Here is a 15,228-nt window from a genome sequence, read left to right on the forward strand (position 1 = left end):
GCCTTTAATGGTTTCCTATTTCTTATCACATTATATCTAAAACTCTTCTACCTAACTTTAAGGCTATAATCTACCTCCATCCTTCCTATCCTACTTTATTCTGTAATATTTCCCAACCAGCAGATCCCCTCCCCCTAGGATAACTGTTGATATTCATTTGCTCTTTCTTAGGGAAAATCTGAAGAAACAAGGAAAAGAAAAACAGACACTGAAATCCCTAACTGCAAATGTTTATTTATAGTTGAAGTTAAGTAATATTTTTAATGCATGCTGAGAAAACAGTAATATTCCAAACTTACAGATTATTATTGGATAAGGAAAAGAAGATGATGTTGGAAAAGGCTTTGGCATACACAACTATTAGAACCAGTTTATCAGAACACACACTATTAGAATCTTGTTATCAGAACACTTACATATCACATAATTTTATGTCACATCAAGTCCATGAACAGCTCATCTTCTAACTTCTTACTGGCTATTTTAGTAAACAGCATTCAAGGTTAAACATTAAGACTAGAGAGTAAGAAAGAAATACAGAAGTGGTAAGCATCACAGTTCAGAGCCTACATATATGAATACCTTAAGATTAAGAAACAGTATCTCTAAGTTTTTTGAAACAACATTTGGCAATGTTTAGCGCATGAGAAGACACTGCTTTGGTCCATCCACCCTTTCCAGCTTTTCAAAGTGTTTTCTGGCATTGCGGATGTTGATCAGAGTAGCTGCAGAAGCTGAGGGTAGGGATGGAGGAGACAGCCAACAGAATAAGTACAGGTAGCCAAAGCAATGTCTGACTAATAAAAACAAATAGAAAAAAGAGAGCCAAATCTTTTAATGTATGTCACAGAGAACATACAGAAATAGGAAGTCTCAAGTTAACCATGACTTAAGTTTTCTGAATAAGTAGATGATTTGTTTATATACTAAATACTACATTTCCAAAATAAAATTTCAAAATCTTTTGGTTTACTTTTAGAATAAAACCCATTATCTTATGTTGCATTTTAATATTAACCTAAAATAGGAAAAGCAAGTGGATCAGAGATAATTTAAACTTCTGAGAAAATCCTAGATATACTCAACTAATGAATAATTGAACATTATATCAATAACTAATGATATAATTTGGCTAATTGAACTTAAATTTAAAAAAAAAGAAATACTGCTAGAGCCTTTATTTCAGTGGTTATAATGAATATGGCTACTATGGCATGGAAGTACCAAATACCTCCCTGTATATACGCCAATAACACAGATATGGGACTATCGTACTTAAGAATATACAATGACAAAATCGTTCAATATTTAGTCGTTCAGAACTTAGATTGATTAGTCTTTTAAAAAAATGTTACTATGTGAAGCATAAATCATACATTTGGATTATCTTTTCTTTAAAATTCCTTGATTTAGTTACTAGATTTTTGAAATACCATGAAGAAAAAACAAAATACCCTAGAGTCTAAATTATTTTTAAGCTACAAAATGTAAGTCTATGAAACAAAAAACTATTTACTACTAATACTGAAATAGCTTTTTCATTGTGATAAATATACATAACAAAAAATTACCATTTTAACCATTTCAAGATATACAGGTCAGTGGCATTAAGTATATTCATACTGCTTTGCAACCATCCCCACTACAAATTTTTTTTATTATCTAATAAAGTACTACCTCTAGGTCAATTAAAGAATGTGGCTTTAAGGGTGCTTGGGTAGCTCAGTGGGTTCAGCCTCTGCCTTTGGTGCAGGTCATGATCTCAGGGTCCTGGGATCGAGGACTGCATCAGGCTCTCTGCTCAGCAGGGGGCCTGCTTCCCCACCACCACCACCCTCGCCTGCCTCTCTGCCTACTTCTGATCTCTCTCTCTCTCTCTAATAAATAAATAAAATCTTTAAAAAAAGGAATGTGGCTTTAAGCCTATGTCTATGTCATTTAAGTTTAAACTTACGAATGGATGGATCAGACATCACGACCATCACATAAGTGTTGGATGTAAAGATGTCAATGAAAGCAGCAAAGTTAGAGTTCCTGACTTCCATGCTCTGAAAAGAAGCAGCTAGTTTGCTATAGGAAAAACGAGAAAAAGAAGAATATAAAATAATATCAATATAAAACATTTTTACCTTTTATGTTAAAAATTTCAAGGTATAATGATACCTTGATTCTCCACTTCATTAAGACAGTTAATCACTAACCCACTTTGTTTTCCAAGGAAACTCTAATGCTGAATTTAGTATGTTCTGGAAAGTAACTTAGACATAAAGTGGATTAGGACCTGATATTGACTGTAAAATGGGCTTAGAACCAGATCCATGTTAAAATATTATGTCACAAAAGATTTCTCTAACATTTAAGAAGCTTAAGTTGAACCTTTCCTATCACTGTGATTAATAACTATATTTTTGAATGTTAGTTATATTGCAATTCAAGAAATGCTCCCACGTCTTCAAAAACAAATAAGGTAATTATATTTGTATGTCATTTGCTATTTCTTCTCAAAAATGTAGGCATAAACACACCATTAAGTCTCAGAGAGTGCTAAGGCATAAAAAGAGTAAACTTATACCAGTACTTAGACCTGTTCTTTTTCTGGGCATCAAAGTTTTACCAGGATAAGAAATTTGCTGATTAAATCTTTACTAAATTATACTGTTCCATCATTCTTTCTTCCTATATTCACAATGCTATGATTCAAACTTCATTTTATCAAAGGTGAGACAACATGATCAGGCATTTCTAGAATCTATTCTATACTATTCTTGAATCATTACTTATTTTAATTACTATAGTTTTATAGTAAATCTTATTATTTGGTAGGATAAAATCTTTCTTCTTTTTCAAAACTTTCTTGGACATTTTCTGTTTATTTTTTCCTAAACAGGATTAAGTATTTCAAAGGGTATTCTGCTTATTCTTCAATGCTTCTTCTCTATCAGTTGAGTTTGCATTAAAGGACAATGACTTTTACCTAAGTGAATTGCAGGCTCCCTTAGAGGTTAGCTTTCTTTTCAATTAAATGAACTTTTCTGAATACAGAAGTACAGTCTACTATAGTTATTTGAACCTCTCAAAAATGACAATAATTTCTTTCTAGACATAAATAAATCACACAAGATAGCTTACCTACAGCTCAGCTTAAACTGTTTAATAATGTTGCTGATTTTCTCAAATCTGTGGGCATCACGCTGCTCTTTACACTGATAGTGAGAAATCACCTATGAAAAAGAGCAATGCCTTTAAATATGCAATGTAGTCATATCACCCTCTGCTACTTACTCCTTGAGGCAGACCTCTGCCAGTCTCCTGGTAATTCTGATTTTCAAGGTAGACTTGGCACCTGGCTTACTGTCTCTTCTTTCCCATATTATGCCAATGTTCTGTACAATTTAAATATCCCTATAGATAACCCAAACAGTAGTGTTTCATTATAATTTTATTAGAGAATTAAAGTATTATTTATTTTGGTTCAGTGCTATTCTTCCTCACTTACTTTTAATCATTAAATATTACCTAATGTATTAATTTTAATGAAAGCTGTAACTTATAGTGGCTTTTGGTATTACATTTAAAAATCTTAAGTATGCAGTGAAGAAAGCCCCCATCTGTCCCTACCTCTTTCTTATCAGCACCCTCTCCACACTCCTGAGTGTCCCATGGGCCTGAAGTATTTACTTTGAAACAGAGTGTTCAAAGCAGGACCATAAAGTATAAGCAAGATTTTTTCCATAGCTGCCTGGATAGGCAGCTAGTAATAATGGAATAAGACTGGTTCCATTTTGTTGGTTTTCAGAATTGAGGGCATGACTAAAAGGAACAGACAGGGCTATTAATATTGCACTGCTACAGGTCTAATTCTTGGATGGACATAGACCAGAGTGAAAACATTTGCCAAGAATGTTTTCATTAATTAAGAATGTTGGAGGTTCACTCATATGTGGAACATAAGCAATAACACAGAGGACCACAGGGGAAGGGAGGGAAATCTGAAAGAGGAGAAATCAGAAAGGAAGACAAACCAGGAGAGACAAAATAGCTGGGAAACAACTGAGGGTTTCAGAGGGGAGGAGGGTCGGGGGGATGGGATAACAGGGTGATGGGTATTAAGGAGGGCAAGTGTTGTGATGAGCACTGGGTGTTATATGCAAATAATGACTCATTGAACACTGTATCAAAAACTAATGATATACTATACAGTGGCTAACTGAACATGAGATATATACATCTATATATATATATATGTATATATATACAGATGTATATAAACAAAAGAATGTCAGAGGTTCAAAGATGATCAGATACTGTTGTAGTTCCAACCACAAATGATGCTGAATGATGATGCAGCAGCATTATAACCAAGACCTGTGAGGTAGCTTCTAGTAAACCAAAGTCTTTGGGTTCCAGAGGTTACAAAGCTGCAATTTAAAGGAAATGAGGAAAGGGCACCACCCTTCCAGGAGCCTGTGGCTTAATTTGATTCAACACTGGAAACCTCACCCAGCCTGGACATGGACAGGATTGACAGTGAAAGGTCCTTCCCAGTTCTGTGCATGGTGGTACATGGCTGTTCTTACTCAGTGGAGTAATTTTCGTGGTTAATTCCGATAATGAACAAGACTTTGGCATGTTAACTAGTTACATGACTCCCAAGCTAGGAGCACCCAAAAATATAAACCAGTTAATAACAAACATAAAGGAACTAATCAGTAATAATACAATAAGAGTAGGGGACTTTACATCACAGTTACATCAATGGACAGATCATTCAAACAGAAAATCAACAAGGAAACAATGACTTTCAAAGACATAATGTAATAGATGGATTTAATAGATACATTCAGAACATATCATCCCAAAACAGAATACACATTCTTCTCAAGTACACACAGAACAATCTCTAGAAAAGATCACATATTAGCCCATAAAATAAACCTCAATAAATTCAAGATTATTGAAGTCACACCATGTGTATTTTCTGGCCAAAATGCTATGAAATCAGGAGTCAACCACACACACAAAAATCGGAAAGACCACAAATACATGGAGGTTAAATAACATACTACTAAACAATTAATGGTTCAACCAAGAAATCAAAGAAGGAATTTAAAAAGTACATGGAAACAAATGAGAATGAAAACACAATAGTCCAAAACCTCTGGGATGTAGCAAAACCAGTTCTAAGAGGGAAGTTTATAGCATTACAAGACTACCTCAACAAGATAAATCTCAAATAATCAAGCTAACCATATACCTAAAGGAGGTAGAAAAAGAACAATGAACAAAACCTAAACCAGCAGAAGGAAAGAAATAATAAAAATTAGAGCAGAAATAAATGATAAAGACATTTAAAAAACAATAGAACAGATGACTGAAACCAGGAGCTGTTCTTTGAAAAAAGTTAATAAAATTGGTAAACCTCTAAGCTGGACTTATCAAGAAAAAAAGAGAAAGGACCAAAATAAATAAAATCATAAATGAGAGAGGGGAAATAACAACCGACCATACGAACATAAGAGAGTATTAATTAAAACTATATGCCAACAAACTGGACAACCTAGAAGAAATGGATAAATTCCTAGGAACATGTAAACTACCAACACTGAAACAGGAAGAAATCGAAATCTTGAACAGACTGATAACCAGCAAAGAAACTGAATCAGAAATAAAAAATCTCCAGGGACGCCTGGGTGGCTCAGTTGGTTAAGCAGCTGCCTTCGGCTCAGGTCATGATCCCAGTATCCTGGGATCAAGTCCCACATCAGGCTCCTTGCTCGGCGGGGAGCCTGCTTCTCCCTCTGCCTCTGCCCGCCATTCTGTCTGCCTGTGCTCGCTCTCCCCCCCCCCTCTGATAAATAAATAAAATCTTTAAAAAAAAATCTCCCAATAACAAAAGCTTAGGGCCAGGTGGCTTCACAGGTGAATTCCACTAAACATTTAAAGAAGAGTTAATGTTCATTCTCACAGTATTCCGAAAAATAGAAAAGGAAGGAAAACTTCCAAATTCATTCTCGGAGGCCAGTATTACCCGGACACCAAAACCATACAGAGACACCAATAAAAAAGAGAACTATAGGTCAATATCCCTGATGAACATAGATGTAAAAACTACCAATAAAATACAAGCAAACAAAACTCAAAAATACATTTAAAAAAATCATTCGCCATGATCAAATGGGATTTATTCCTGGGTTACAAAAGTAGTTCAATATTTGCAAATCAGTCAACATGACACATCACATCAGTAAGAGAAAGGTAAGAACTATATGATCATTTCAATAGATGCAGATAAAGCATCTGACAAAGTACAACATCCATTCATTATAAAAATCCTCAACAAAAAAAAAGGTTTACAGAGAACATACCTCAAAATAATAAAGTCCATACATGAAATACCCACAGTTAACATCATCCTTAATACAGAAAAACTGAGAGTTTTCCCCCTAAAGTCAGGAATAAGACAAGGATGTCCACTCACACCAGTTTTATTCGACATAGCAATGGAAGTCCTAACACAGCAATCATACAGCAAAAAGAAAAAAAAATTATCCAAATTGGTAAGGAAGACATAAACAATTGATTACTGGCAGGGCACATGATACTATATACAGAAAACCTGAAAGACTGCATCAAAAAACTGTTAGAACTGATAAATTCATTATAGTTGCAGGATACAAAATCAATGTACAGAATTCTCTTGCCCATGTATATACCAGTAATGAAACAGCAGAAAGAGAAATTACAAAAGCAACACCACTTACAATTGCAACAAAAATACAAAGATACCTAGGAATAAACCTAACCAAAGAGATGAAAGACCTGTACTCTGAAAATAATGAAACACTGATAAATTGAAAAGGACACAAAGAAATGGAAAAACACTGCATGTTCATGGATTGGAAAAGCAAATATTGTTAAAATGTTCATAATACCCAGAGCAATCTACATATTTAATGAAACCTCTATTAATATACCAATAGACTTTTTCAAAGAACTATAGGAAACAATTTTAATATTTGCACGGAACCATAAAAGATGCCAAATAGACAAAGCAATCTTGAAAAAGAAAAGCAATGCCAGAGGTATGACAATTTTGGACTTCAAGTTATATAATAAAGCTGTGGTGATCTAAACAGTATGGTCATGGCACAAAAACAGAGAGCAATAGGACAGAATAGAAAATCCAGGAATACATCTACAATTATATGGTCAGTTAATCTTTGACAAAGGAGGAAAAAACATAATGGGAAAAAGACAGAATCTTCAACAAATGATGTTGGGAAAACTGGACAGAAACATGTAAAAGAATGACACTGAACCACTTTTGTACACCATACACAAAATGATGAAAGACCTATATGTGAGACCTATAACCATAAAAATGCTAGAAGAGAACACAAGCAGTAACTTTCTTGACATCGGTCACATAATCCTGTTGCTAGATATGTCTCCTGAAGCAAGAAAAACAGAAGTAAAATCAACTACTGGAACTATGTCAAAATTAAAAGCTTCTGTACAATAAAGGAAACAATCAACAAAACTAAAAAGCAACCTATGGAATTGGAGAAGATATCTGCAAATGACATATCTGATAAAGGATTAATACCCCCAAAATATAAAGAACTTATATAACTCAACACCCCAAAAAATGAATAATCCACTTAAGAAATGGGCAGAAGACATGAACAAACATTTCTCCAAAGACATAGAGAGATGGGCAACAGACACATGAAAAGATGCTCGACATCATTCATCATCAGGAAAATACAAGTCAAAACTACAATAAGAGATCACCTCACACCTGTTAAAATGCATAAAATGAACAACACAAGAAAGAACAGGTGTTGGTGAGAATGTGGAGAAAAAAGAACTTTCTTGCACTGTTGGTGGGAATTCAAACTGGTGCAGCCACTTTGGAAAACAGTATGGAGGTTCCTCAAAAAGTTAAAAATAGAACTACCTTATGATCCAGGAATCACACTTGTGGGTATTCATCCAATTAATACAAGAACACTAATTTAAAGGGATATACATACCCACCCCTAAATTTATAGCAGTGGTATTTACAATAGCTAAGATATAGAAGCAGCCCCAGTGTCCATCAGTTGATGAATAGATAATAAGATGTCACACACACATACACAATGGAGTATTATTACTCAGTCATAAAAAGAAAGAAATCTTGCCATTTGCAATGACGTGGATGGAGTTGGAGAGTACCATGCTGAGCAAAATAAGTCAGTCAGAGAAAGACAAATATATGATTTTACTCATATGTGGAATTTAAGAAACAAAACACACAAGCAAAGGGAAAAAAACAGGAGTGACAAATCAAGAAATCAAGAAACATACTTTCAATCATAGAGAACAAATTTATGGTTACTACAGGGCAGATGGGTGGGGGGATGGATTCAACAGACGATGGCAATTAAGGAGTGCAATTCATGGTGATGAGCAGTGTGATATATGGAATTGTTGAATCACTGTATTTTATACCTGAAACTAATATAACATGTATATTAACTGGAGTTAAAATAAACATTTAGAAAATTTTAAGTAAAACAAGCACAAAAAACAATAAAAGTTTTAACTAAAGGTTTCCCAGCTCAAAGGATTTACTATTTATACATGAACTTATTCATTATGGACACCCATGTTAGCTAAAAACACTTCCTCTATTTTTTGCGACAATGTGGATGGAACTAGAGCGTATCATGGTTAGCGAAATAAGTCAAGCGGAGAAAGACAACTGTCATATGATCTCCCTGATATGAGGAAGTGGTGATGCAACATGGGGGTTTAAGTGGGTAGGAGAAGAATAAATGAAACAAGATGGGATTGGGAGGGAGACAAACCATAAGTGACTCTTAATCTCACAAAACAAACTGAGGGTTGCTGGGGGGAGGAGGGTTGGGAGAAGGGGGGTGGGGTTATGGACATTGAGGAGGGTATGTGCTTTGGCGAGTGCTGTGAAGTGTGTAAACCTGGCGATTCACAGACCTGTACTCCTGGGGATAAAAATACATGTTTATAAAAAAAAATTAAAAAAAAAAGGAAAAGAAAAGAAAAATAAAATAAATAAATAAATTTTAGCTCTAAAAATTATGTAAGTGTATATTATATACATGAATACATATTCACATAGCACATGCATTACATAATTAGATTAATAACACAAGACCAAGCTGGTGCAGCCACTCTGGAAAACAGCATGGAGGTTCCTCAAAATGTTGAAAATAGAACTGCCCTATGACCCAGCAATTGCACTATTGGGTATTTACCCTAAAGATACAAACGTAGTGATCCAAAGGGGCACGTGCACCCGAATGTTTATAGCAGCAATGTCCACAATAGCCAAACTATGGAAAGAACCTAGATGTCCATCAACAGATGAATGGATCAAGATGTGGTATATATACACAATGGAATACTATACAGCCATCAAAAGAAATGAAATCTTGCCATTTGTGACAACATGGATGGAACTAGAGCGTATCATGCTTAGTGAAATAAGTCAAGCAGAGAAAGACAACTATCATATGATCTCCCTGATATGAGGAAGTGGTGATGCAACATGGGGGCTTAAGGGGGTTGGAGAAGAATAAATGAAACATGATGGGATTGGGAGGGAGACAAACCATAAGTGACTCTTAATCTCACAAAACAAACTGAGGGTTGCTGGGGGGAGGGGGGTTGGGAGTGTGGGGGGTGGGGTTACGGACATTGGGGAGGGTATGTGCTTTGGTGAGTGCTGTGAAGTATGTAAACCTGGCAATTCACAGACCTGTACCCCTGGGGATAAAAATATATGTTTATAAAAAATAAAAAATTAAAAAATTAAAAAAAAACAGAAAAACACTTCCTCTAACACTTTCAGATTTTAATAAAACCATGTATTTCTTACAGGCTGAATATTCAGATATATAGTTTCCAATAGGAAGCAAAAGTGAGTTGCTCACCAGAAGAAAATTCACAGGGCAATTTACTGAAACCATGTGAAACTTTCAAAAGGTAATTTCTAAATCAATGGTGAAACAGGTTCCCCTTGCTTGACTTCAAACCCCTCAGTGAAAATGGTCCATCACAAATAATCTTGGTCTTCAAGAGAAACCAAAGCCACCTGTTACTGTTACTGAGGATAGGGAGCTTATACCAGGTTAACCTCTTTGATCACATGTAATGGATAAGGCAAGAGAGTCCTGCTGAAAGGAGGATTCTGCCATGTTGTGTACACCAAGATGATCAGAATAGCTTACTTGTTTGTTGCTTTTTACATTATCAGAAAAAGAAGACACAGGGTAGTATAATTGCAAGCAAGTGACCCCTGCCAATGGGCTCAGGCAGAAAGACACTCTAGTTAGGACTCCTTGCCATAGCTGTACCACTTAGAAGGAAGTATGACTCACAATCATGGCAACAGTTACAAATAATGTTTCCACAAAGGAAGGAGTAAAAATTACAGTTTGCATTCTCTGCCCTCTGCTGTAATAACAACAGAAAGAACCAACATTTAATAGTTTGCTGACTATATGCTAAGTTTTTTATTTATTTATTTATTTGATAGACAGGGAGAGATCACAAGTAGGCAGAGAGAGAGGGGGAAGCAGGCTCCCCGCCGAGCAGAAAGCTCGATGCGGGGCTCGATCCCAGGACCCTGAGATCATGACCCGAGCCGAAGGCAGAAGCCTAAACCACTGAGCCACCCAGGCGCCCCTATATGCTAAGTTTTGCATTAGGGCTTAACATTACATTGTCCCATTTTAACCCATACAATAAACTTACAGATATGTGATCTCCGTTTTATAGAAGGGGAACCAAGCTCGAAATTTAAAAATGTGTTTTAAAATCACCAGACAATCAGCTAATCAATCAATCAATCAATAAAATTCACCAGGCACTGATAGAGCTTACAAGCATATTATTTACTGTGAGCTGCTCTTAGAGTTATATTTATTAAACTGATCAGCAATTACTTATGCAGTGCTTTGTGACATCTCAAATTAGTTTGTTATTATTCTTTAAAATTTTACTTATAAACACAATATTGCATCCCCCTCGTGCCATGTATACAGTAGGCTCCTCAGTTAAGCTGAATTTATGTAAGAAAAATAAAAATACCAAGGTGCCTCTTTTCCCTTCCACCTCTCCATCTGAATTCTTAGTTATGTCACTGAGATAACCATAACATCTCTTCCATGTTAAAAGTCTTCATATCAGTCTTTTGGAGAAAGGAGTGGGATGAGAATTTTATCAAAAGGAAAATACCCTTCATTTTACAATAAAAGTCAATAGGAAATTAGGAATTCTTTAACACAAATGAAGTATTAGCAGAAATAATCTAAACTCTATAGTAAGGCCGGCTTGTAAAAATCTAAATTTTACTAACTACTAAAGAGCTACACACCAAAGGACTTCTTTGAGGTCACCTGCTAACAATACTACTTTGTAATTAAGGTTATACATGCTGACGTAAAGACAAAAGGAGAAAAGGTTTTTCCTGAAAATAGCAACGTGTTGTTCTCTGTTGCTTGACAGAAGAAAGTTAAGCATGAAGTATATCTGCAGAATAGAAATTTCTCACCAGAAAAGTAGCTCTTTCAAACAAAAGCACTTCATCAGCCTCAATAATTTCAGCAAAATTCCGTAGGTTCATTTCCAGCTGCTGAACATTGGGAATCAGCTGATAAACAATGCTGGACCAAGCCTAACAGAACAGAAGTACAGTGTAATATTACTAACAGGTACCCAGTCCTGGACCTCTGCAAATGAGTAAGTACACTACAACATATGGACAGCAAAATATAGTAATATGAGTCCCAAACAAACATTGGTAACAAATATGATATAACACAAATAAAATGAGAAGATGAAGCTACTATTTGATTTTTATCTTTCAGCTGGAATTTTTTAAAGTTCCAAACATTTGTAAAATGCTAGAAAACTTCTTTCCATTGATAATTTTCAAAAAAATATTAATTTAGTTCCACATTTGCCTTAGGAATAATTGAAAACTCTGATTTACTGGGCCAAATAAAAAGTTTCTAATCCAGCCATTGAACAAATATTTAAGTCCAATAATGCAGACTGCTCTAAAGATCAGAACTTAATAATGTTATATTTAACATAAATCTAAGAATCACTTTTGTAAAAATATCAGAGTCACACAGAAAAATGGCCCCTCCCCTCAACATACAAAAGAAATTGTAAGAGAAATTAGTAGCATTATCATTTCAAAAGGCTTATTGTCAGCTATATGTTATTGATCCAACTGAATTAAAAATGGTCCAGTGGTGTGCTTCCCTAAAGTAGACTTCATTAACCATACCCTCCCTCTATTCTCTTAAGGCTCTTTTATTTGCATTTCCATTGTAGTAATTCCTTCCAATTTGTCTAGTAAGCTGTATAATGTTCTTTTCTCCCCTACTAGAGGGCAGGAACCTGGTCTTAGTCATTCGTGTGTCCAAAAACATCAAGCAGATATGCAATGAGTGCTTGTAGAATAAAACAATATAAAAATTTAAGTCAGCTCTATGCAACATTGATGTAGAAGATAGTAGTGCTATGTCTCTGTTCCAATTAGTTTTATTACTTAAGCATGGGGGTTCAGGTTTCAAGTTCCCAGGTCGGTGTTAATGTCACTGCTGAATTTACCTTGGAGAAGGCACCAAAGCTAACCACAGCAGAGACATTGTCACTCACAGCAGTGTTGTGATTAGCCAATTGTCTTTGGTCGTGTTATGTATTGCCATCCTTCACACCGCAGTTGGTTCTTATCAGTGCGTCATGTCCATCCTTATTCACGGTTACCTGTTCTATGGGAATAAGGCTTTGAGAGAAATTCGGCCCAAATTAATCTAGAGCAGTATTTCCTAGACAGGTATCTCAAAATGATCTGTTATTAGAGTGAGGCTGGGTCAACATAATATTGGGAAAAAAAATAATTAGTTGAAAAAATAAATCAATGGCTATTTTTAAGGTCCATTGATTTTTCTCCTTGGCAAATCAGGTTTTCGTGCTTCTCTGGTTGTAGATACTTGTCAGATGCAGTTGATACTGAGGCTGTAGCTACCAATGACAGAGAAGGATGCTTTCCCACTCAGAGTCAGACTTCTCAATGGATACTAGTAGCAGTCTGAAGGAAAGGTCTGACCATGAAAGGGCCCCAAAGAAGCCAGTCTTTCAAATCACTAGACCTCATAGGAGAAAGAGAGGAAGCAGGATAAGGAGCCTATGTGCTAGTAAGGTAATTTCAGTTTTTTCCATAATACAGCTACTGTTGTAACCTCTACAACTACTGCAGGCAGTATGGTATTCTTCCCAGCAATGGAAACAATCCTGGTTGAAGAATGCTAATCCCCACTTTGGCATGAAAGTTGAAGCTACCATATTCGAGGCATAAAGTATCTCATTATAAGACTCCCTTCTCCAAACTCTTCCCTAAATATTGCTATTGTAATGCCATCCAAACTGAAGCAGACTAGTTTATATCCTGAAGAGGTACCTCAATATTTGATACAGCTCCAATCAGCATTGAGATCACAACAGATCACAATGGATGATGGTCAGTGAAACCTCTGCTGTCACAAACATCAGTATCAAATTAATCATCATAAAACTGACTAATTCAGTGTGACTTGGTAGATATTGCAACACAATCTTAAGATCAAACCCAAAATCTCTTAAAGTTAAGTTTGATAGTTTTCAAACAATTTATTGTAGATTATTTTTTTTTAAATTCAACACATCTAAATGGATATGATAGAGATTAAAATCTTTTACTTTTGACAATACCCTTTTAACTTTTTCTCATGATCTTAAAATAAGGGAGCTCAGGGAAACATACACACCTTATAAAGAGTTTCATCCCAGATAGATGTTCGGAAACAAGAACATTCCAATGGGCGAGACAAACGCCTTAGATCTTCTTCTCGCTCTTTAAAAATCTGAATTAAAAAGTCCAAATATAGATCAGCATATAACAGGTCTTCTCTTTCACTGCAAAATCTGAGATGTAACTATTTCAGTGTATTTTAAACAGGACCATTTCCTCTTTCCTCAGAGGAATTTTTCAAGTAATTTTTCATTACTTCATGAACTAGGATGGCAGAAATCATTTCAGGTCAGGTCTAAAAGTACAACAGCTACTAGAATTCTTCAGGTCTCTGCTGCTTCTGCCAAGTACTCACTGAGAGCACTGTGTTGGGGAAAAAAAAATCACCATACAGAGGAATGTTAATAAAATATATCTAACATTCCAAATCACCTAATCTGTGTCATTTTTAGATAGTATTATTGTAAAATAAAATAGTTTTACTTTTGTAGATATTTTTCTCTCACACAAATATATGCATATACTCATATATATTACTTCTGAATGGACTTTTTATTTGGCTATATAGATATAACCCCCCACACACAAATACAAATATCTATCTTACACATATTTATGTACACACACCCAAATACACATTAAAGAATATCTATCTAATATATACAAATATGTATCTACAGATATTTTCCATGACTGGGTGGATTTGTAGTAAGCATTATGTACACACTGTGACAGCCAATTTTATGTATCAATGTGGTTAGGCCACAGTACCCAGACATCTGGTCAAATACCAGTTTAGATTTTACTGTGAAGTGTTTTTAAGTGAGATTAATATTTATGTCAGTAGACGAAGCAAAGAACATTCCCCTCCATGATGTGGGTTGGCTTCATGCAATTAGTCGAAGGTCTTAAGAGATAAAGACTGCCATCCCACAGGAAGGAGGAATTCTGCCTCCAGTCTGACTTCTGATATGCGATACAACATTAGTCTTTCCTGGATCTCCAGCCTACTAGTCTGCCCTGCAGATTTGGACTTGCCAGTCTCAATAGCTGTGTAAGTCAATTCTTTAAAAATCCATCCATCCATCCATCGATCAATCAATCAGCCAATCCCTTTCTTTACCCCCCCCCCCACGCACGCACACATTCTTATTGGTTCTGTTTATCTGGAGAACCCACACACATACAGAGGGAAATATCTATCTTGAAATTGAGATTTAAGGAGGCACCCTAGTCACTCTGACTTCAAGATTTGAAAGTTTGAATCTTTAATGAAATGGGGTATACTTTTATTAATTGAGTTTAGAATCCCACAAAGAACATTAATATATTTTTGAGGATATAACATGTAAGCATGTAGGAAACAATACGCTGATTAACAAATAATGAAAAGTAAT

General features: G+C 35.4%; 1 protein-coding gene across 7 annotated transcripts in view; it reads right to left on the reverse strand.

The window, feature by feature from the left end:
- Window positions 1-214: 214 nt before the first annotated feature.
- The window catches only part of RRAGB (Ras related GTP binding B), a 37,270-nt gene continuing 22,256 nt past the window's right edge, over window positions 215-15,228 (reverse strand). For 5 of the 7 annotated variants that reach the window (XM_059385395.1, XM_059385396.1, XM_059385392.1 and 2 more), the window contains 5 exons: window positions 13,848-13,943; window positions 11,582-11,704; window positions 3,130-3,221; window positions 1,955-2,070; window positions 215-734 (listed from right to left, as the gene is read on the reverse strand). In XM_059385395.1, coding sequence (XP_059241378.1) covers window positions 637-734; window positions 1,955-2,070; window positions 3,130-3,221; window positions 11,582-11,704; window positions 13,848-13,943 — 525 coding nt within the window. In that variant the 3' untranslated portion in view covers window positions 215-636. The remainder of the gene's footprint in view (window positions 735-1,954; window positions 2,071-3,129; window positions 3,222-11,581; window positions 11,705-13,847; window positions 13,944-15,228) is intronic. The other 2 variants (XM_059385393.1, XM_059385397.1) reach the window with 2 other exon arrangements.

This window comes from Mustela nigripes, chromosome X, assembly GCF_022355385.1.
Source record: "Mustela nigripes isolate SB6536 chromosome X, MUSNIG.SB6536, whole genome shotgun sequence".
In the NCBI taxonomy this organism is placed as follows: Eukaryota; Metazoa; Chordata; class Mammalia; order Carnivora; family Mustelidae; genus Mustela; species Mustela nigripes.